The sequence below is a fragment of the Metopolophium dirhodum genome, chromosome 8 (genome assembly GCF_019925205.1).
Source record: "Metopolophium dirhodum isolate CAU chromosome 8, ASM1992520v1, whole genome shotgun sequence".
Taxonomy (NCBI): domain Eukaryota; kingdom Metazoa; phylum Arthropoda; class Insecta; order Hemiptera; family Aphididae; genus Metopolophium; species Metopolophium dirhodum.
The window spans coordinates 1,888,102-1,909,934 of NC_083567.1; the positions used below are offsets into that span (position 1 = coordinate 1,888,102).

The window sequence follows — 21,833 nt, forward strand, 5'->3', positions numbered from 1 at the left end:
TATTGATCTTGGAATTAATAATTATAATATTCACAATACGCATCACTTGAATGAGTTCGAATATAAATATACATAGGAACATATTATACAATGTACCAATTTTTGAAAAAGGAATATTAAATGACATACCTATAATCAGAAAAAGTTAATATTTTAAAAATATCTTTACTTAATGGACTGTAATACCTATAAAGTACCTACTACCAGTTATCTATCTGAAATATCTAGACATTATTCAAGGTACAATTATTTATAGTTCAATGACTATATGTCTATATATATCCACACCTGTAAGTGTTATTGTTATAAGCTTTTAACTTTTTAAATTCTTGTTTACAGAATGTACAAATGACCCTATGCAATATTATAAATGTAGTCGTAAGCGTGCGCACGGGGGAGGCAGCTGCCTCCCCCGCAAGATTTTCCGCTCCAATGAGATCTTCCGTTAAAGTACGTATACTTGGGTATAATATAGAGTTTTTTTTTTAAATACTTACAGTGTGCAATCTCAAAATAGTAAATATTAATAAATCGTATCGTACTAATCAGTTATCGCATAGTATTATATTATTAAACATACGTACCTAGGTATTTATTTTTAATGATAACTGATGAGACAGCTTCAACTGTGGTTACTGTGGTTTGTAGCTAACCGCAAATCAGTCCTAAGACCCTACAATTAATGTATTGAACAAATATGAACAATAAGTCTGAAGAACGAATAAAATAATGGACTTGTTGTGATGGACAGAATATTTTTCTTAACAGAACTACAATACTACAACCCTGGTGAAGGAAGTGGTTAGTGGAGTCCAGATGCTTGGACCTTCTCAGCTACGGTCTTGCCTCCACACTGTCACGAGGACCTGCGTACGATTGTACGCTAGCATAGAACAGTATAGAACAGTATTATTTACCCACGGTTTGGACCCATTGGAAGATGTGGGTTGGCAAGTACCTACGTATATTTTATCATAATATAGCTAGGTACTATGTATATTAAATTATATTTTGTAAATTATATAATATACCTACGTTATACGTCTATCGCAACGACGAGCTACGTACAACGGTACGGTTATAAACGCGAGATTAGTATATATTAATGTGCAGTGAAAGTGTGTGTGTGTGTGTGTAGCGTGTACCTAAGTGTATCTAAGTGTATCAATGTATAATTTTTATTTTTCCTTATATGAATAATAAGTGTATAACATACTCAGACGAATTTTTATCTCGTTTCAAGGTCTGCGGCGGCTGTCGCGTCGTCGGGTGACCGTGAACGATTACAACAATATTAGTCGGGCAACAAAATAAACTTATTATAAACGCCAGCCGTAGGTATGCCTAACAGCCAACAGGTGCCTACACATAAAATCACTGACGTTTATTGTCAGAATCTGTGCCGGTGCAAATATCATAATATTAATGATAATTATATGTAATGACTTGATAATAACATCGTCTAAGGTCTGAAGTCGATTTGATCAAGTAGAAAAAAAAAAGGCATTTTTAACACATTTTGGGTAAACGCGTAATTACATTATGTTATTATGACGCGCCCGAGAGATGGTTTCATAATAACAATAAGTTTTGCTATATAATCATATTTTTCCGAACAAAGGTCGAAAGTCGTCTTCGTTAATCGAAACATTTTAGCCCTGCCGGCGTCGCGAGAACACTATCTACATAATATGCATGCACTATAACACACATAGATTACGGTTTTGAGATTTTTTTTATCGTGAACCAGGTAATAAATAAACTTATCCCAAGTATCATACAGTTTTACACTTTTACGCGTTAAGTGTAAACACATTTGAATATTATGAAGACGTAGACAAATTAAAAGAAAGAAATTTAGGTATCAGTTTTTTCAAATGTAATAAGTAATAACTAATAAGGACCACGACTTTGGACGTCAATAAAGTCAATACTCAATAAAACGTGTTGAATAGAACATCAACTCGTCAAGTTCAAAGTTAAAATGAAATAAAAATACCAGCATAACTTATCAACCAAGCGTTTAAAAGGTAGGTTATTAAATAAATTGACAAAACAAGAAATTGTACTACATTCTATATTTTTGCAAATATTATGGAACGATAATCGTCTTTAAAATATTTATAAGTAATGCCTTAAACATAATAAATTCATGATAAAATAGCATTCTGATGCGCAGGTAAGGTATATATAGCAGGGATGGAAAATAAGTGGCACGCGTATCATGTTTGGCATGGGAGAAATTTTCGATGGCGCCCGAAAGACTTTCATGTGTATAATATACAAATGTATATATATACATTTTATATACCTAGCAAGCAATAGCGCATATTAACCAGACATAAAAATCTTTCAGATAATATGAAGAAAATGTTTCTACAGTCAATAAAAATTAATTTCTTTAATAATTTTTTTTTCTACATTATAATTAATTTTTCATTTATATTTTGCTAAAATTCTAGGTTGGAACGGCTGACATTTTTTTTTATTGCGTCATAAATTGTGGCGCGTTGAACAAAACCTATTTGCCATCCCTGGTGTTTAATAAAAGTAAAAGTATACAGAATATAGATGACGATGCATCGCGATGCTATAAACCTATGACGGCAATCGTTATATTTTCCAATTGAATGATTATGCAGATCAATTTAAAGAATAGTTAACACTGCTTCAAGAGTTCAAGACTATATTTAGCGAAACATTTGGTATTACAATGTATACTATTTGTAAACATGTTAAAAATATAATAAAAGCGTCGATGAATCAATCTGTCGAGTCTGCTTACATCATTTATTATTATATTATATTTTATTGAACAAAATAAATGTCTATCACCGGCAGTGCCGTCCCTAGGGGGGGGGTGTGGGGGGGTGTCACACCCCCCCACGGCTTGGTCAGTCGGCACATTTGATATTGAGGTACCGAGTCGGCAATTTAACGACATTTAATAATAATATATTAAAATATTATTATTAATATTTTATTTGACAGAAACAAAAATTCAAAAAAAATCATTATTTTCTATTAATGATATTAATATATTAATATTAAATTATTATTTTTAACGTATGAAGAATATGTTATAAGAATAATACTAATACTTTCATTAGCGATAAAGCGTGATAAAAATAGATTGGGTATGTATTATTGAGCCGGTATCGGACGTCACCGTCGTCAACGGTCTGTGTCTTTGTTAGTATATATTACTATATAGCCGTATGCCCGTATAGTTTGTATAAAAATATGTACATGTTATTTATACAGATAATTTTATTTATAACAACGTGTATACTATTTGCAGCGTATTTTTAATTATATTACCCTAATCAGTAATCATAATCAAAATCACAATACATGTTAACCACACTCTGTCACTGGCCCTCTGCGCATAAACATATTTAATAATTTAATATTTATTATTTATATTTTCTTTTGTTCAACAAAAATGAGTGAAGTTAATAATAAAAGAAAAAGAAAACGTGTTAAAGTTGAATGTTTAGAATGTGGCAGTCAATTTAATGACGATTTCAAAAAAAACCACGAGGAAAAATTACATCGTGGAAAACGAGTAAATATTAAACATGTTGGTGCACCAAAAAATCCGTTCGAAAGTGCAGCAGCTACATGGAATTTGAATAAACGGGTAATGATACCGGTAAGTCGTTTATTATACTTGATATTTTTTGTAATAAATATTTATAATTAGGTATGCCTTGAAAAAAATGAACCTAAGTACTTTTATTAGTATATTATATATTATTATGATTTATCGTTAATATTTAATAGTTAACTCAGTAACTGGTAAGCTTGTGTTGTATTAAACGTTCATAAAATCATTATAACAAAAATATATCGTATTAAATACAAATTATTTTAATTTATTTTATTTTTTATGTTAGGAAAATGAGTGTTCAAGCTCATCAGTCAGTTATAATGATGTTGAAAAACTATCTAAAGAAAAATCAGACTCTACTGTTCAAAAAGATAATGTTGATTCTAAATCTGAGGTATTGTTAATATTGTTATTGATATTTAAACAAATCAAATTGATCATTAATTGGTATAAAATGAACATTGGACATACCTATACATTATAAATATTATTAATTATTATTTATTACTATTATTACATCATATAATATTATGATTGTATATTTATATCTAATATCCATTGACCATTCATATTGCATACAAGTATAAAATAATATAATAATATTATAATTTATAGCTTAAATACTAAAAAGATTTGCTTTTTTTGAACTAAAAATTCATAAAAAAAAACCATTTTCATAAAAATATATCTGATAAATCCTAATTACGTATTTTAATTTGTTGTACTTTATTTTAGAAAAATGACTCTTCAAACTCATCAGTCATTAATAATAATGATGAAAAACTATCTAAAGATAAATCGGACTCTACTGTTCAAAAAGATAATGTTGATTCTAAATCTGAGGTAGGTACTTATTATTTTAATAATTAAATTTAAAATTTTTAAAATTTTAATAATTAAATAAATTGTTAGGTAATTAGTAATGGATTTATTATTTATAATTTTACATTTATATCTAATAATGCATAATGCCCATTCACAATGCATAAAAATACCAAAATATATTTTTGTTTAAATATATTGTAGAAGTGTTATGAATGAACAAAAATCAAAAAAGTTTTAGGACTAGTAACTGCTAAATGAGCATAACCAACGTTTTTTTAAAATTATATTAAAATGTATTCAAATTTAGTTTATTTCATATAAAATATAATAATAGGTACTACTTTTATTAATACTTAATAGTATTGGTATATTATATATATATATATATATATATTTTAGAATTTTCAACAAGTTATTGAACATAATATTGATGAAAATTCTGAAGAAATATCATGGTTGTTATGTGCTGGCCAAATGGAAGACTTAGTATCAAATTTAAATGAGTGTAATACTTTGCTGTCAAAATTGAAAGAAGACACATTGCCAAATCCAATTATGTTTATGTTAGAAAGTCAACAAGTGATTAATAGAATAAAATTGAAATCAGAATGTTTTTTAAAAAATGCCAAAGTAGTATTAGACAACTTATCAGATCCGTCTGACCATATACAATCAGTTTCTAAACCAAATTATTTTGTTGAACATGATCCAGGGCGGCGGTGTGATATTACTTCTTCTTCACAAAGGCAATATCTTTTATCATTGGGTCCACACCAACCTAAACTTTTAAAATATCCAATCAACAGTGATATTGATCCATCAAAACAAAAAAGTTTTAATCCTATTTGGTTAAAAGAATATCCTATGCTAGAGTATAGTTTGATTACTGATTCAGCATATTGTTTTGTGTGCTCATTATTTCCAAAAGGGTTAGGAAGACAGTTTTCAAATGAAGCATGGGTAAAGCAAGGTGTTAATACATGGCAAAAAATGAAAAGTCGAGGAAAAGCAAAATTAGGCAAGTTGGAACAGCATTTTAATTCTTTATCACACAAAGCAGCTTTAAATGATTACCGCAGCTTTATGAAAGAGTCAAATCATATTGACATTATTATGAATAGATCAAAAAGACAAGAATCCATCAAACTAGTACAAGAAAAAGAATTTAATAAACAAATAATTATAATTTTATTTGATATAGCACGGACATTGTGTAGGCAAGGGTTGTCTTTTCGTGGAGATGGTGACGAATCTAGCGGTAATTTTAATCAAATGGTTCAACTTATCTCTAGGCACAATCCCTTAATGAACCGTTGGATAAATGAAAAATCATCAAGATCTTACAATGTCACATATTTAAGCCCCCGTTCGCAAAATGAGTTTATTGATATTCTAAGTAATGAAGTAAGAAGAATTATTGTGAAAGAAGTCCAGGAAGCAAGCCTATTTTCAGTCATGGCTGATACAACCCCCGATAATTCTCATAAGGATCAATTGGCAGTTTGTTTGCGTTATGTTAATAACAATGGAAAAGCAATTGAAAGGCTTTTAGAAATAGCTGAAGGAGTAGACAAAACTGGCTTAGGAACAGCTAAACAGATTATTGAAATTTTAACTAAACATTCTTTAGGAACAGATAATTTGGTATTTCAGTCATATGATTATGCTAGTAACATGTCTGGGCAGTTTAACGGTACACAAGCTAAACTTTCAGAACTAGTTGGTCATAGTGTTTTTTATATTCCATGTCAAGCGCATCGGATGAACACATTTTTGGAACATGCATGTAATTCTAGTTTAATTGTGTCAGATATGATTGATAACTTGGAAAACCTTTATGTATTTTTTTCAGCTAGTAATAAAAGGTATAGTGTATTGAATAAGCAAATGAACAATGTTGATAATACATTACAACTAAGAAACTTATCCAAAACAAGATGGACAGCCCGTGCAGAGTCCATTAAAGCTGTTTGGGCTTCATATGAAGCTATATGTAACACTTTACAATATATTTGTTCACATCCTGAGATATTCGATAGAAATACTAGGACAAAAGCATTTGGCATTAATAAAAAGATGCATTCATTTGACTTCATTGTCTCCTTGGTATTTATGAAAAATATAATGTATAAATTGAAATCACTAACCGAGACATTAGAAACAAAAAGTTTATGTGTAATTGATGCTGCTGTTTTAATAGAGGCTACAATTAAAAATTTAGAAGATATTAATTCAGATTCAGAAAGAATAAATGATCTGATTGACAGCGCAACCTTGTTCGCAGCAAATCTTGGTATAGATTCAAAATCTGATTTCAAAGTTCATCACCGTACAAGAAAACAGCCCACTTGGTTGGACGAAAATGCTGGTACTCAAGCTGATTTAACTTTTCATATATTTTATAAAAAAGAGTTCAAATGTATACTGTCTACACTTATTAATTTATCTAAAGACAATTTAAAAGTATTTATTGATACAATAATGCCACTGTATAAAATATTCTCATTTCCATTCAAGAATGAAAATATGAGCATTGAAAATATACAAAATGCTTTGTTAATATTTCCTCCTAACAGTGATTTTGCAAAGTGCAAGGATATTGATGCCATTCAAACTGAATTGGAAATATTAAAAGAAATATGCAAAGATTTGAGTTTAACTATGACAACAAATTTTCTCAGTATGATTGAAAAATGTGAAGAAGTTAAACATATCCTACCATTAGCTAATAATATTTGTCGATTAGCATTAACTGCACCGGTAAGTGTAGCTACTAATGAACGGACATTTAGCAAACTTAAACTGATAAAAAATCATTTAAGATCTACAATGACAGACAATAGATTAGATTCCCTAATGCTGTTAAGTATTGAAAAAGATATTTTAGATACAGTTGATGTAAGTAAAATAGCAACTCAGTGGTTCAATATAAAACAAAGAAGAATTCAATTTTAAAAATTGTATATATTATTATTTATTGTGATACATGCATAATTATTAATTTATTATTAGTGATTAAATACTCATAAAATTGTATGTTTTAAGTTTTTATTTTACCTAATCTTGTGTAGGTACCTACTTTTGGTAATGCTGACCAATATCCAAAAATTAATTTGACTAGGTAGTGACTATGTACTGGTGAAGAGCAATAAATAGGTATTGAATAGTGTATAATAAGTATGCCTATGTTTATGAGTTATTGAGATGTATGTTAATAAATTAATAATAATAATTATAATTCGAGCGGAGCGAGAAAATTTTTTTTTTTGAGTTGGCAAATTAATGAATCAAGCCCCCCCATGATTTGTCTTTCGGGACGGCCCTGATCACCGGCACATAATATAATCTGAAATTCTGAAATTCATAATTATATACAAGGAGATTCACCAAGCATGCTCGCATCCATTTTTTCATTTAATAATTTATTTATTCAAATTCTCGTTTTTGAAACTTCTAAATACAAGTAGGTATCTATCTTGTCTATACCTACTTGTACCATTTTTATAGATTACTAACAATTTTCAAATTACCATAGCCCATATCTTCTAAACCCATTTTCACGGACCTCAAATCCTCAATACACAAAGTTAACAAAGTTACTCATTCGTATTTTCAATATGATACATCAAAAGTTTTAAAAAAACAATCCACTAAATAATTTACAGTACATAATGGAAGGGGGGTTTCATTCGAAAAACAGAAGTTTGTATCACCAGGGAACACTATCCTTAAGTAGTACAAAAATCTCAGGAATTTGAAAAATGGTAGAAATTCGATAAACTAGACCGGTTTAAAATTATCCCACATAATCCCGCACTGGGATAGTGAACCATGTAAATGATATGGTCCAAACATCCCAGTGCATTATTTTTCACACCGGTTAATTCTAGCGAATTTCTAGATGGTCCCTCGCAATCTAAGGGTATTTAAAAATCCCAAGAATCAAAATCTGAATAAATGCATTATTAAAGAAAACATTCGGGTGTGAGCACTGAGCATGCTTGATGAATCATACTGTATATATTACAACCAAACGTCGTTCCTCAAAAAAATATATTTTAAAAGGTTACTCTAAACTTTTTTTTCTATTTAAAATAAATTATAGGTACTTTATCTTTGTAAATTAATTATAAAAAATATTATAATATTATGTTTGAATAATGTGGCATAACTATCAGGTATTATTTCCTATAAACAAACACGAAAACACACACGCGCACATGGGTATTATATTAAAATAATAAATTACTATATAAATAGGTATCTATATATAATAATATATTAAATATGTAATTAAATGTTGACCAAACAGTTTATCTTTTGCTCAGCTTTAATTTCGTTATTAAATCGTGCATTGATTTAATGGTGCGTGAACATAGGTGTAGACATTATAATATAGGTATATATATATATAGGTAGGCAGGTAATATTTTTTAATTAAACAACACGTCTTATCAGTAATCAGCCAGCCGTCTGTGCTTTTAAAAAATAAAATAAAAGGTAGGTAATTTGTACATAGTTACACAATTTAATGATTTTATGTAACACAAAAACAAAATTTAATCGACCTTATACTTAACTATATAGGTAGGTACAGCATCAGACAGTGGGTATAGGTAGTAGGTACCACCTGTATATTATATGCGTATACCTATGCGTTCACTACGTTAGCGCGTGAAAAGGCGAAAAACATTACAGTCGCGGTCGACGGGTTCTGAACTGGATAATCCAATTAAAAAAAACTCGACTACGATATTATATTATTATTCTTATGGTATAATATTATATTATTATTAAATATAGGTACCTATCTATAATTATACATCAGCGGTGTAATAACGCAATACTCCCCCCCCACCACCGAGCTATTTGCTAATTACGCGTTTTATTTCGCGCGCGCGTCATAATGATGATGATATAATATTATCAAACAGTGTACCTGGGCAATAATAACATTAATAAAATAATTAATAATCGCTATAATATTATAACACAATTACGACGTAAATAAGTGACGGCGCTCAGACCTTTCGACCCCCGCCGAATACTGCGAGCGGTTCACTTCTTGTCGGACCTACCCGCACGAGACGGACATGATATTTTTGTCATCGCGGTTATTGGAAAATGAGGATGCATCCATACACGAGGAAAAGGATGATTTGAGCTGGACATGAATTAATATTATAACTGTAGACTGTTATAAAATGCATAATAATATAACATGTATATTGTGGCTCTCGGGGTTACAGGTAGGTGGTACGCACCGGGTATGCAGAAATAGCTCAGTATACCGGAGTGTACCGCCGTACCAAGATCGCAAAGGTCATACCAGCACGATATTACATTATACGAAACGAATCCGTCGTGATGGAAGACTTCAGGCAAGGGGTGCGTGATTATTAGTAGTAGAGACTACACGGAAAACACATGACTGAACGCGATTGTAATATATAATATATAATATAATAATATGGTTATATGATTTACATTATATTATAGACGAACGTATCGAAGTATATAATAATAATATTTATATTTATTTATTTATGTATAATGTATATTATATGAATGTATAGCAAACAATACAAACTGCTTAACTAAAATAACTACTTTGAAAAAAAAAAAATCAAATCAAAAACAAAAAAAAGTTAACAAAATAAAGAAATGTATCGAAAAATATCTTATACGCTTACACTCACATAAATGTCCCTTAATAAATATCACTAAATATAATTTTTCCATCTTAAAAAGAATTATACAAAATAATATTTGAGCATTCGGACGTGTCTTGCACAAAACCATCACCATTCACTAAAAATTGTATCCCTTACCCGCGAGTAAAAACAATTTAAGAGCAGTTATATATTATACCATAAAATAGGCACTATGCACGTAACGGTGACAGACGGCGTGAAAATAAAATTTACAGCACATTTCAATAATTTTCAATTCTCCCATCATTTTTATTTTTTATTTTTACTTAATCGTCCACGTACGTACCTATGAGTAACGGCTCTTAAATTGTTTTTACTGCACTCTTGCATCATTCGTCCCCTCCATTACAAAATTAAACATTAAGATTACATAATATATAAAGGTAGGTACATATTATTATTATTAAGTAAATTTCGGTAACCGAAAAAGAGATTATGAAGTTTGCTTTCGACGTAGAAAAATGTTAATTTTAAACTTAATATTAAAAGATCAGTTGTAAGACGTTTCTCATTGACAACGATGATAATAATAGTAGTATAAATAAAAATAATAATTATTATAATAGTATTGATATCGGTATACTCTGTGGGAAAATGCAGTACATATAATATAATGGATAATCAAATAAAAATCGTTTCCGCAGGGTCAAGCACATTATCCCGAAACCAGCGATACACGTGGGCAGTGCGTAATATTTTTCGGTGTAAATAAAATCGAAAATAAATCAAAAAATTAAAAACTAAGCGGTACACAGCAAGCGATGGTAAACGCAAACAATATATTGGAAGAGGTTAGTATATAAGAATATGATATAATATAGATTTTATGTAATGTAAATAAGAAGACTCGGAGCAGAGGGGAGGTAGCACATTTCGAGGGCAAACATTATTTTTATCTGGGGAGAGGGGGCTTAATAACAAAAATAATGAGAACAGTTATATGCGCGATTTATGGCGGGCAGGACAACAACACGAATGTATATCAATCGTCCGTCGCTAGTAGCGACTCGCTACAGTTGTTCGGTGGATCAAGCTCGGCTGAATTCAGAGCACGAGACCCGTCGACGCTTTACCTATATTAGTAGGTATAGTGAGATGAGACTTTAGACGGATTGATCTCCTCTGCTCTGCTCTCCTCCACAAAATAATTGCGCGCAATCGTTGTACAAAATAATTAAATAATTATTATTATTTATACTATAATTGACAAACGATTAAATTTAAAAAAAAAAAAACAACAACAACAAAAATTAAAATAACTTAGTGTGCATATTATCGTGATAATATAAAATATTATTCTATTATTGGATAGCAAAATGGTAGTATGTCGTTTTGAGTTTATGTCCGGATATGATGGGTACTAAATAATATACGTATGTGTGTGTGATTATATACGCGGAGTATATCAATATAGATTACTGCTCGGAAAACTAGTTTATCCTTTTCACTTGCTCCTGCTCTTCCGGAAACTATGCCGCGGCCATGTTACCGCCACCTCCTCCTCCTCCTCCTCCGATTTCCAGGGCCTTCAGGAGTTCTGATCCCTGGAGCAGTGCGCCACCTGCCGGCGCGTTCACGTCGTAGTCGTGCGCGGTCAGGTCCATCAGCGACGGTATGGCCGCGCTGCACGGGTCCAACAGGCACGAGACCGCCTTTAGCCTTGACCGGTGTCTAGGCTGCGAACCATCTTTCACCATCGAGTTCTTGCCGGCCATCGATTTTCCCGCGTCGTCCTAGACGGGACACACAACAATAAAACGTTAAAATCCTTCGTCAGTAACACAACACAAATAATAATCGTAAGCGGTGAGGGGAAGGGGGGCAAGTCGGTCGTCACTCCGCGGCGCAATCGTCTATTTTAGCCTACGTCGGGCTTTAGCTGTAAAAATGTATTAAAGTTTATTTTTTCAAATTGAATCGCTAAGAAAAAAACGTTCGACGATCGAGATATCGACGATTTCATGATGGGTCACGGATTTCTTAGTCCTGCGCGATATCGCATTTACGCGGCGGTAAAGTGGTTCTCTATCTCTCTCTCTCTCTCTCTCACACACACACTGACTCTGTCCCTAACCCTTTACGTGTATTATTTCCCAACAGATATTTTTGTACACACTGTGCGGTGGTGGTGTGTGTCCCTCTTTGACATTACAATGTCTATACGGCTGGTTCGATCGAAATCGTTTTCTGTGCCACTCGAATTTCTGTGCACCTTAGGTACCGATTTTAACGCGTAGTTATATCGTTGTACACCTGTGATCGGATAGTCCTTTTGGTGACAAACGCGACCGCGTCAAGGGTTTATGGGACATTATAAGTATACGAATCTGAATATCTCTGAACGACGTAGCGTTCTCTCAAGGGCCATCGCCTCCAATAATCCGGGCGAGTACAGGTACTCGAATTTTCAGAAAACCGCAAGTGTACAGGCGCATAAAGCTGTAGACTCGCACGGACCGGTTTAATTTTTGATTTACATCCGACACGGTCCCTGAATGATTATTTTTTTGTTAATATCGGTTTTTTTGTATTGACGAATAACGCCATACAATAATAATACCGGTTGGTCACGTGAGACCAAAATATAGTATAATATTATGATACTCGACGACGACACTTTCCGATGTTTCGTCCACGTGTCACAAAATGTTTAGAAAATCCATAGATTTTACTCTTTTTTTTCATCGTACAGGAAAAAAACGATATACGTTGCGGGGAAGCACAATTCAGGCTGAGTCAAAGAGGTACACGGTTTTAGCCACCACTACGACGATAACTATTACTACTACTACTGAAAGGATCAAGAGAGCAATAAAAACCAAAATGTTTTGTTCTTTATTATATAGACAAAATTATTTTTAAAACAAAATAAAATATTATAACTATATGTCATATAGAATAAATTATATATATAGATATATATATGTGTATAATAAACAAGTAATAATAAACATTTAACAATTCACTGAGTCGTTGACGGTTGCACCACCACAGGATCTGAAAACGTCGGTTGCCTAACGTATATTGGTACATAATCATAATAATATAACGTTAATTATAATATCATATTATTATGGTAGAATGAGTAATAACTACAAACGAATATAATACAATCGACTAATAGTGTTAGCATATATAATATATATGACATATATTGTTCGTTTTTATTTCAACTAAGAATCAACAAACATGGTGTATTATTATCATATTTATTATTATTGTTATATTATATGCATTATATTGCACGTGTCGTGTATACTAACTATACTATAATATTATATAACCCCCGGACGAAAACGAGCCCCGTGACCACCACGAAAATCAGGCTTGTTTTCTCTGCTCCTCCTCCGCGGTGCTCTGTACCTGAACGAACACGGGTGTTTTAACTATACATAAGCGGAAGAATAAGGGCGCACGAGTGTTGCTCTCGTGTTATACAATAATACACAATATACACATATCTAAAGTTCGTATCTAAACCGTATCGCTTCAACTTCGGCTAGACGGACAGGTACGGGATCAATCACGCGCACGCGCACACGTCTTCACGTGTGAATTATTATGTATACAGGATGCACCTATTTAGGTATCAGCGGGAGTAAGTAGACGCAATGTGTTAATCGTCGAAATATCCTACTCCTACCGGGCACGACCCACATAATGTACAATATATCGTCGGCGCAAATAGAGGAGGGGGGCTGCTGCTGGTCCTCCAAAATTCTGCCAAATCCTCCGATTCGAAAAACGAGTACCTATAGTTGGTGCCAAGCATATATTATACCAATAATTTTAATAAAACATCATGGGAGGATGGGGCACACTTTGGTACCACCCCCCCCCCCCCAAATCCTGGGCTGTTGGTCTGCGCCTACGATAATATTATATTATAACAACACGTGAGCGCGTACGCGCAAGTCCGCACTACACACGCGATCACTTTGCCGTCACGTTGCGCCGCTGATGCTGTTCATAAAAACGCGAATGACGCTGTTGGGACGCGACGGACGCGACCGCGGCCGCCGCGGCGTTTTTCGACTTTGGCGACGTGAAACACACGTAACCGGCACTCACGTCGCAACCGCTGACCAGCAGGTTCATCAGCACGCTGTTGGAGGCGCCCTGTTTGGCCGTCTCCTCTTGCCGGCACCGTTTCCACGACGACGGCGCCGCGGCCGCGGTGGCGTTCGGCCCGGTCCTCTTGACGCCGCCGCCGTTGGCCCTGGCGCCTCCCGCCGACCCGTTGCAGTCCGAGTGTTGCTGTTGCTGTTGTTGCGGTTGTCGTAGAGAGTTGTGATGGTTGTGGCGGTGATCTGCGAAACAAAACGACAATTATAGCCCGAAACGATTAGCGCTAAGATAATAATTAATAATGTATAACATCAAATTTAACGGACCGATATAAGGCCACTTAATCGTGTTTGATTCGTTAAATGTTTAGCGATTGTTCATACAACCCGGCATATATATAAATATTATATTATATAAGGCGTGTTTTTCCGATGCAGTTGTCAGCAAATTGTTTACAAGTTTAAACGAACAAACTAATACCTAGTTAGCTAAACTGGTAACCTGGTTGCTCTAAACTATATCGCCAAAACACGCCTATAGTGTGATAACAAGTACACATCCAATGACGGAACCCTCACCTGTCACAGCCGCCGGTTCGACCGAGGAGGAACCGCCCGAGTTGTACCGCTGGTGCAACATTTTGCTGATCGATCCCCACGAGTCACCGCCGTCCATGTGCAGGAGGCCACCGCCGCTGTCGAAGTGCTGCTGTCTGCAAGGCAGCGCGTCCGTGTCGGTCTTCTGCAGTAACTTGGCCAGACTTGGAGACGGCGGCGCGTCTCTGTCGATTGCGTTTTGCCCGACGTCGTCTTCCGTCGTCGGCAAATGCCTATGTGAAAATAATACACACAACGATTATAGGATTTTTGCCCATTGTAAAAAATAACCATCGACTGTACAACACCCCCTAGATCGTCATTCCCACCCCCGGAGCCCGATTCCCCCCGGGTTTTCGCAAATAACTCGTGTGTCGCTCACCAGTTGTTGTTGTTGTTGTTGTTGCTGCCGTCGTGGCGGTTGGTCGCGGCCGATGGTGGTTTGGGCGATGGCGACCTATCGCCGCTTCCCCACAGCAGGTCGTCCGACAGCAGCGGATACAGGTCGTCCTCGTACAGAGGTATGAACTGGTTTTTGAGCGACAGGTCCAGGTCCAGGTCGTTGGGGCTGTTATCCAGGTCCATGCCCAGCAGCGAGGACATGGTTGGGTCACACAGGTCGGCAACCGCATGCTGCGACAGGTCGTCGCTGCCGTGGTGGAGGTGATGGTGGTGTAGGTGGTGCACCGACGGTGACGACCGGGAGGCCGACGAGTACGCGTCATGCAACGACGGTGGCGCCGGCATTGAGTCGAACGGCGCCAGCGAACAGTCGGTGAGTATGAGGTCGTCGAGCACATCGGACATGAACAGACCCAGGTGCCCGAGACCGCAAGTGTCCAGCGGCACGCACACGTCACCGGCCGTTGGGGCCAAGTGAGTCAAGTCTTCCGGTTCATCTTTGAGCACTGAAAACCAACAAATTAGCGATAAAAAATCGATTAAACGCATTGCGTGGCGTTGTTGCGAATAACGAACACTTGTAGTCGGGACAAATCGTTGTAGCAAAAGTATATGTACAAAGAAACCTCCCCAAACGGACACCTCTGAATATCGGACAAAATTTCAGCGACCTAGTTTCCGATATTTAGAGGTTTCAGCGTAGTATACAAACAAAAACCGGTTATATGGTATATACACTCACTGGTCAGTCCCGTGTCATCGTCCGAAAACGTCAGGAACCCCTTGTTCATGTCTTCGGTCCGTGGGGCGAAAATCTTGGCCGTGGTGGCTTTCGGGCTTTCCGAACACGGTTCGGGCTTCTTCTTGATGACGCTGGCCGTGGACGTGGCCGGCTGCGGTGCGGTTCTCGGCTTCCCGTCGCCGTTCACGTCCAAGTAAACTGGCCCATTGCCGGCCGGTAACAAGAACGTGGCCGAATCCACCAGACACTTGGGCTTGAACACTTTGTCCGTGGACGACGGTCTCTTGACCGCGGCTGGTTGCTGCGGCTGTTGCTGTTTCTGTTGTTGTGGCGGCGGCGGAAGCGACAAAGGTTTGTCCTGGACGGCGGGCTTGCTGACGACCGGCGATAGCTGGCAAAGTGAGTAGATCTCGTCGCCGTGTTCCACGCCACTGCAAAGACGTAAACAAAATATCGAACCGTTAAAAAACAATATGCCTATTTACGGTTTTCGAATAGGTTACACCACCCATAATATTATCCTTTTGGTATTTTTTTATTTTTTTATTTTACGTTATCGGTTTACATTTTATTTTATTTCGCTCTAATTGCCTTCCTTTTTTTTTCCTCTCCTACTTGGCAACCGGCGGCCGACAAGAATGTGCCAATTGGGACGTTTATTTTCGATTGCCATCGTGGTAAGAAGTTCACGGTAAGAATATAAAAAAATACAACGGCAGAGGTAACACGAGAGTACAATGTACCTATATAGGATGCAGATCAGGCGTCCGAAACATGCTGTACGTCGAGTACAACTAAAATGTACTGTATAATATGTGTGTGGTGTGTGTGTGTGTATTTATATTGCGACGGCGTGTCTCGTGCTCAGCGGATTTCGGTTTGAAGATTTCGGCGGGGCTTTTGCAACGGAAAAGTTCAAGGCCGTTCGGTAACCTTATATCTCTATTCGGTGCACTGTTTCGTTATCAGTAGATACCTATATAGGTAGCGGCAACGTTTTAATTGCCCTCTTGCCGTATATACGAATAATCAACGTGATGATAATATAATCACTATAATTTAGCATTACAACAATGTATAATAATATATAATATTATTATGTTTGTGAATTTCATGTGCCTAATTATCGATTTTTGATCAAATTAAGCCATGACCGTTACGTGTTTATTCTTACTATATCATTATTTCACTATAATATAATGCTAAAAGGATTAATTATTTTTATTTTTTTTTTTAAGACACTTCCGCAGATAGTTATTCCATCTACAACTGATGAGTGATATTTCAATCTGAGAGATTTAATTCCCTACCCATTACGCGTTTAATCGGCATTAAAAATAAACAATTTCATTCATACTTTATGAGAAACCATACCAAGGTTGTTTATTTCGCAACAGCTATAATAAAGCTTCAATACGTTAACTAGATATTTTTTATGCCTAAACGCACATTGTAGTGCGTGTTTAAGACGTTTAAGTGTATTAATTTAATATAATAATAATAGGAATAATCTATGTTCGACTGGGTCAATGAACTGTTAACTGCTGACATTTACATGAATACGAATTGCTAACACAAATGCAAACTATAAAGCTTTCGAATGACGACGATGATGAAAAAATTTAAGAAACAAAAATGATTTCACTAATTAACAGAAAATAATTTTACGAGTTTAAATAGCTAAACTACCGGCTTTACAATTCGGACCACATTCCCGCACACACTACTTCGTCCGAACCGTGAGCCAAATGCCACACAAATAAATGTGTACAATTGGCATATTATAACGTACTTAATACATGTGCAGGAGTAGGTGGAAAAGTAAAATTAAAATATTGAAAAATAGTAATTATGATAATAACAATTTATACAGTACCATTTACATTGTGTTGTTACATTATAATATATTACAGAAACGATAATTTTCTACTTAATATATTATATGTTATGTCAGAAGAAAATATAAAAAAAAAATTAAACAATTATTTTATCTTCTAAATGGTTTGTTTTATTATGCGTACAGAATACACTTAATGGAACGATGATACCGGTTTAATTCTAAAGCATTGTTACGTCATGCCGTGAAAATGTTTCTTTTTTATTATTATAGAGTTAGTAGATACGACCAAAAATGGTGAATTGATTGACATTATCCATAAAAAGACATGCGTCTGTACAAAAATAAAAAGAAAACACATAACTATATAAGTATTCGTACAGAAACTATTTCGAATAACGAAATGAAAAGAGTTAAATGTTCGTTTTAAAAACCGTTCTAAACTTCTAACACCATATAAACACATAATAATATTAAAGTAGAAATTATTTTAAATTCGGTGAGAGCAAAACAAAATGCAATGACGTTAAATATAAATGTAATTAATAATGTTTCAATTAGATTTACCTCAGAGTAAAACTTATAAAAGTAAAATAATAATTTAAATTAAAATAATAGTAATGAAAATTCGAATAAAATGAATTTAAACGTTTGTACTGCTAATAGGAATTTAAACTTTAGATCTATTATTAAAAACAAAAGTAAAACAAAAATTAATGCTATTCGTTTTAAAAGTGTACGAGAGATCACACGAAAGTTAGAAAAAATTAACTGGCAGCTAGCACGCAACTGAATAATATTATTCAAGTCTAGACTAGACCAGTCGACAGCTGTTACACAGAGTGACCACCATTACGAGCGCTCACCTACCGGCAACGGAACCGTGCAGCGTATAATGTATTTCGATTATCATCGTTTTGTCGAAATTTATCTCGTATACAATAATAATAATAATTGAACATTTACGATTCACGTGTTCAATGCGCTGATAACACCCATGGTCGTTGTAGCGTACTATATAGCAATAGCCAATATTATACCTGTCAATACACGTCGATAACCCATGGAGAATATTACAATATCATAATAATATTATAGAATAACTTGCAGTATAATATTAATATAGGTACCTACTCCCAATAAAACATTAAATAAAAAAATTGCATTTATCACATAATATTAAATTTAAATAACAACCGCCTATACTTAGTACAATATAACGTTAACACCGAGTCAATATACCTACGCCGCGAACCCGATATTATCGATAAGTAGGTAGAATATAACAAATTACTTATTGTTGTAATATTACGTTCTCTATAGACATTTTCGTTTCACAACGCACAAAATTTAAAATAAAAAATAATAAGTCATTCGACATTCACGAGGAACTCGTTACACGGAATAAAATTATGTACGTTTAAATGATAATTTTACCGAGCTTTGATACGCGTGTAAGTAGGCACAGTAAGTGTAATATGCATGCAATACTATAATATGTGTTGCAGACTTTATTTCATTTTTTCAGCCGTAAGGAAGATGTTGTAATTACACACGTTGATATAAACATAGACACGTTTTTGTTGCATAATGATTTAAAATAGTCACTTGGAAGAAGAAAAAATAGCACATCTCATAATATTATGTAAAACACGCTTTGAACAATACCAATATTGGCATATATAATGTATACCGCATTAAAGCATAATATTAAGTAGGTACATGTTTAACCGTACACGGTTGTTATATTATTTGCAGCAAAACTTTTCGAAAGATACCTACGAAATTGGCTTGTTGAGAAAACGAGTGATTTTTAACGATCCGACGACGACACGAATCTCGTCGACACACGCGTCATAATTATTAATTATAATGATATTATCGTACGAAACTTTATATTGATCGAACGTTCGGAAACCGACGACGTTGAAAACCTCCATAATTATACTATAGGCATAGTTTCTATACAGTCACACGGCCATTGAATGTAGGTATATAAATATATACAACACAAACCGCAAGTAGGTGGGAGACACGAAACATATGTTATACAAGTATAGACAATATTACACACGCCGCCGCGGTTGGTTTAGAGCATTCATCATACTATTATGCATATTTATAATGACAACGCGCCGCGCAGTCGGCCAGAATTATTTAATTTTTTATTGATTTTGATTATGGTTTCATTATAATTATAATATAACATTAAAGAACCATGCCCACTCGCCCGCTCACGTGGACGTAATAAACAATAATTTGCACGCATAATATATGCCTTCGAATGATCGAGATTCGTTTTTTCTCGCGAACAAAAAAAAACATATAATATATATATATATATATATGATTATTAGCGATCGACATAATATCATTAATAAGAGCACACCTAATCGAATATGAAAACTGACACAACGAGATGACGACGACGATAATATAATATGTGCATCTCTGCGTTATATTATACGTGTTTATATAATTGTTTTTTTTTTAAAAATTTTTTTTTTTCGTAGTTACCGGTCTTGGTCCAGGCGCAGTCAAAGTTACGCATATAATATGTAAATGAAACACCCACAGCGGTTCGAGACACGCAGTGATCTTAAAATAGCGAAGCGCGCATTTTCGTAAGCAAATCCAGTTCCGAAATTATAATATCTCTACCGAGTCTACCGTAATCACTCACTCTCACTCTACTGCGTCGTTGGACACAAAATTAGACGATGATTGGTAGGAAAAACAACAAAAGTATTGGAAGGTGATATTTTCGGCTGGTCGGCTGTCCGAAATCTGTTTTGCAGAGCAAAAAAAAAATCCTTATACGAAAGCAACATAAATAAATGGAAATCTCCCGCGAATTCTGCAAAATATCTTTATAGGTAGCATTACATAATAATTTATAACGAATGACAGTCAACCACTCACATCAAGTGTATGCAGCTGCATTATGATGTGTAGAATCGTATATTATTAAGTTGTAACAATTACTTCGGGTCGACGGGTGTTTACGCAAAGATTACCATCTCTAAACGGATAACATTTTCCAAGACAATATTGTTCTAAAAAACAACAAAAACTCCATCAAATTGTATATGCAAAAAAAAACTCCGACCGAAATGTATGTATATCACAGGTTTCCTCGAAGGCGTTTCGTATTTTAACGATGATTTTTTACACATCACTATTATTATTGTGTTCGGCACAAAAAAGACTTTTCGATCTTTGCGTGCCTGAAACTAAACTGTATATATCTGGCACGTGAATAAATTAAGACATTCGGTGACTGCGCATTAGTTTGTAAAAGATACATCGGCTGAATTACACTATATTGTATATATTTATATTATATATGTAGAGGTGTACGCCGACGCCCGACTCCGCGTCGAAATAATTACAAATTTGTGAATACATTATATACGATGTGTTTCTAGGCCGTTTGGAACGTCTTGTCGCCGTCATACGTTTCGTCCTATCCGGGAATAATTTTAATAATAATATAAGATTCTTTGGAGCAAACCCGATTTTCGTGTATTTTCATCACAATACCACGCTATTTGGAATTGATTGCAGTGAAACGCGCAACAACCAAAACTGGATTTGAATCGAGGGACTGCGGTGCAGGTTTAAAATGTTATACTAATAATGCACAATGTTATTATGATTAATGAATAATACGATTAGGTAATGCGTATGAATAGTTTTACTTTTTTTCTCGGTTGCAGTGGCGTAGAGAATCATGTTTTTCAGAAGCAATTGCTTCTGGTTTCTGGGAGGTGGTGGTGGGTCATAATCTCATAAAGCCCACATACACGGTCAGTCTTTGAACTTTATTTTGGGTGCTACCCCACCCCCCCTATTTGAGCATATAAGTATCGTATACATCAGTTGGAGTAAGGTGGGGTAGTTCATAAATATATGTTTTAAAGTTCGTTACGCCACTGCTCGGTTGTACCTATATAACTAATAAGATATCGCAGTCAGCAATAAAATCATTTTAAAAACAAGACGTTCTATACCATATATAAAGTAATAACTGAAA

General features: G+C 34.6%; 3 protein-coding genes across 3 annotated transcripts in view; 2 read left to right on the forward strand and 1 right to left on the reverse strand.

Moving 5' to 3' along the window:
- The first annotated feature begins 4,912 nt into the window (after positions 1 to 4,912).
- On the forward strand, positions 4,913 to 6,960 carry LOC132950635 (uncharacterized). The gene is made up of 2 exons (XM_061022158.1): positions 4,913 to 6,806; positions 6,956 to 6,960. Exons 1-2 carry the CDS (start codon positions 4,913 to 4,915, stop codon positions 6,958 to 6,960), a joined length of 1,899 nt encoding a protein of 632 aa, XP_060878141.1.
- LOC132951459 (uncharacterized) lies at positions 6,944 to 7,823 on the forward strand. The gene has a single exon (XM_061023282.1). It carries the CDS (start codon positions 6,965 to 6,967, stop codon positions 7,391 to 7,393), a length of 429 nt encoding a protein of 142 aa, XP_060879265.1. The 5' UTR covers positions 6,944 to 6,964; the 3' UTR covers positions 7,394 to 7,823.
- A 2,129-nt stretch (positions 7,824 to 9,952) lies between these two features.
- The window catches only part of LOC132951458 (hypoxia-inducible factor 1-alpha-like), a 52,389-nt gene continuing 40,508 nt past the window's right edge, over positions 9,953 to 21,833 (reverse strand). The window contains exons 8-12 of the mRNA XM_061023281.1: positions 15,961 to 16,391; positions 15,199 to 15,724; positions 14,799 to 15,049; positions 14,224 to 14,462; positions 9,953 to 11,885 (exon numbers count right to left, since the gene is read on the reverse strand). Coding sequence (XP_060879264.1) covers positions 11,622 to 11,885; positions 14,224 to 14,462; positions 14,799 to 15,049; positions 15,199 to 15,724; positions 15,961 to 16,391 — 1,711 coding nt within the window. The 3' untranslated portion in view covers positions 9,953 to 11,621. The remainder of the gene's footprint in view (positions 11,886 to 14,223; positions 14,463 to 14,798; positions 15,050 to 15,198; positions 15,725 to 15,960; positions 16,392 to 21,833) is intronic.

Excerpts from the sequence above, each read along its gene's own strand:
- LOC132950635 (XM_061022158.1), top strand. The coding sequence starts at position 4,913 with ATGGAAGACTTAGTATCAAATTTAAATGAGTGTAATACTTTGCTGTCA.
- LOC132951459 (XM_061023282.1), top strand. The coding sequence starts at position 6,965 with ATGAGCATTGAAAATATACAAAATGCTTTGTTAATATTTCCTCCTAAC.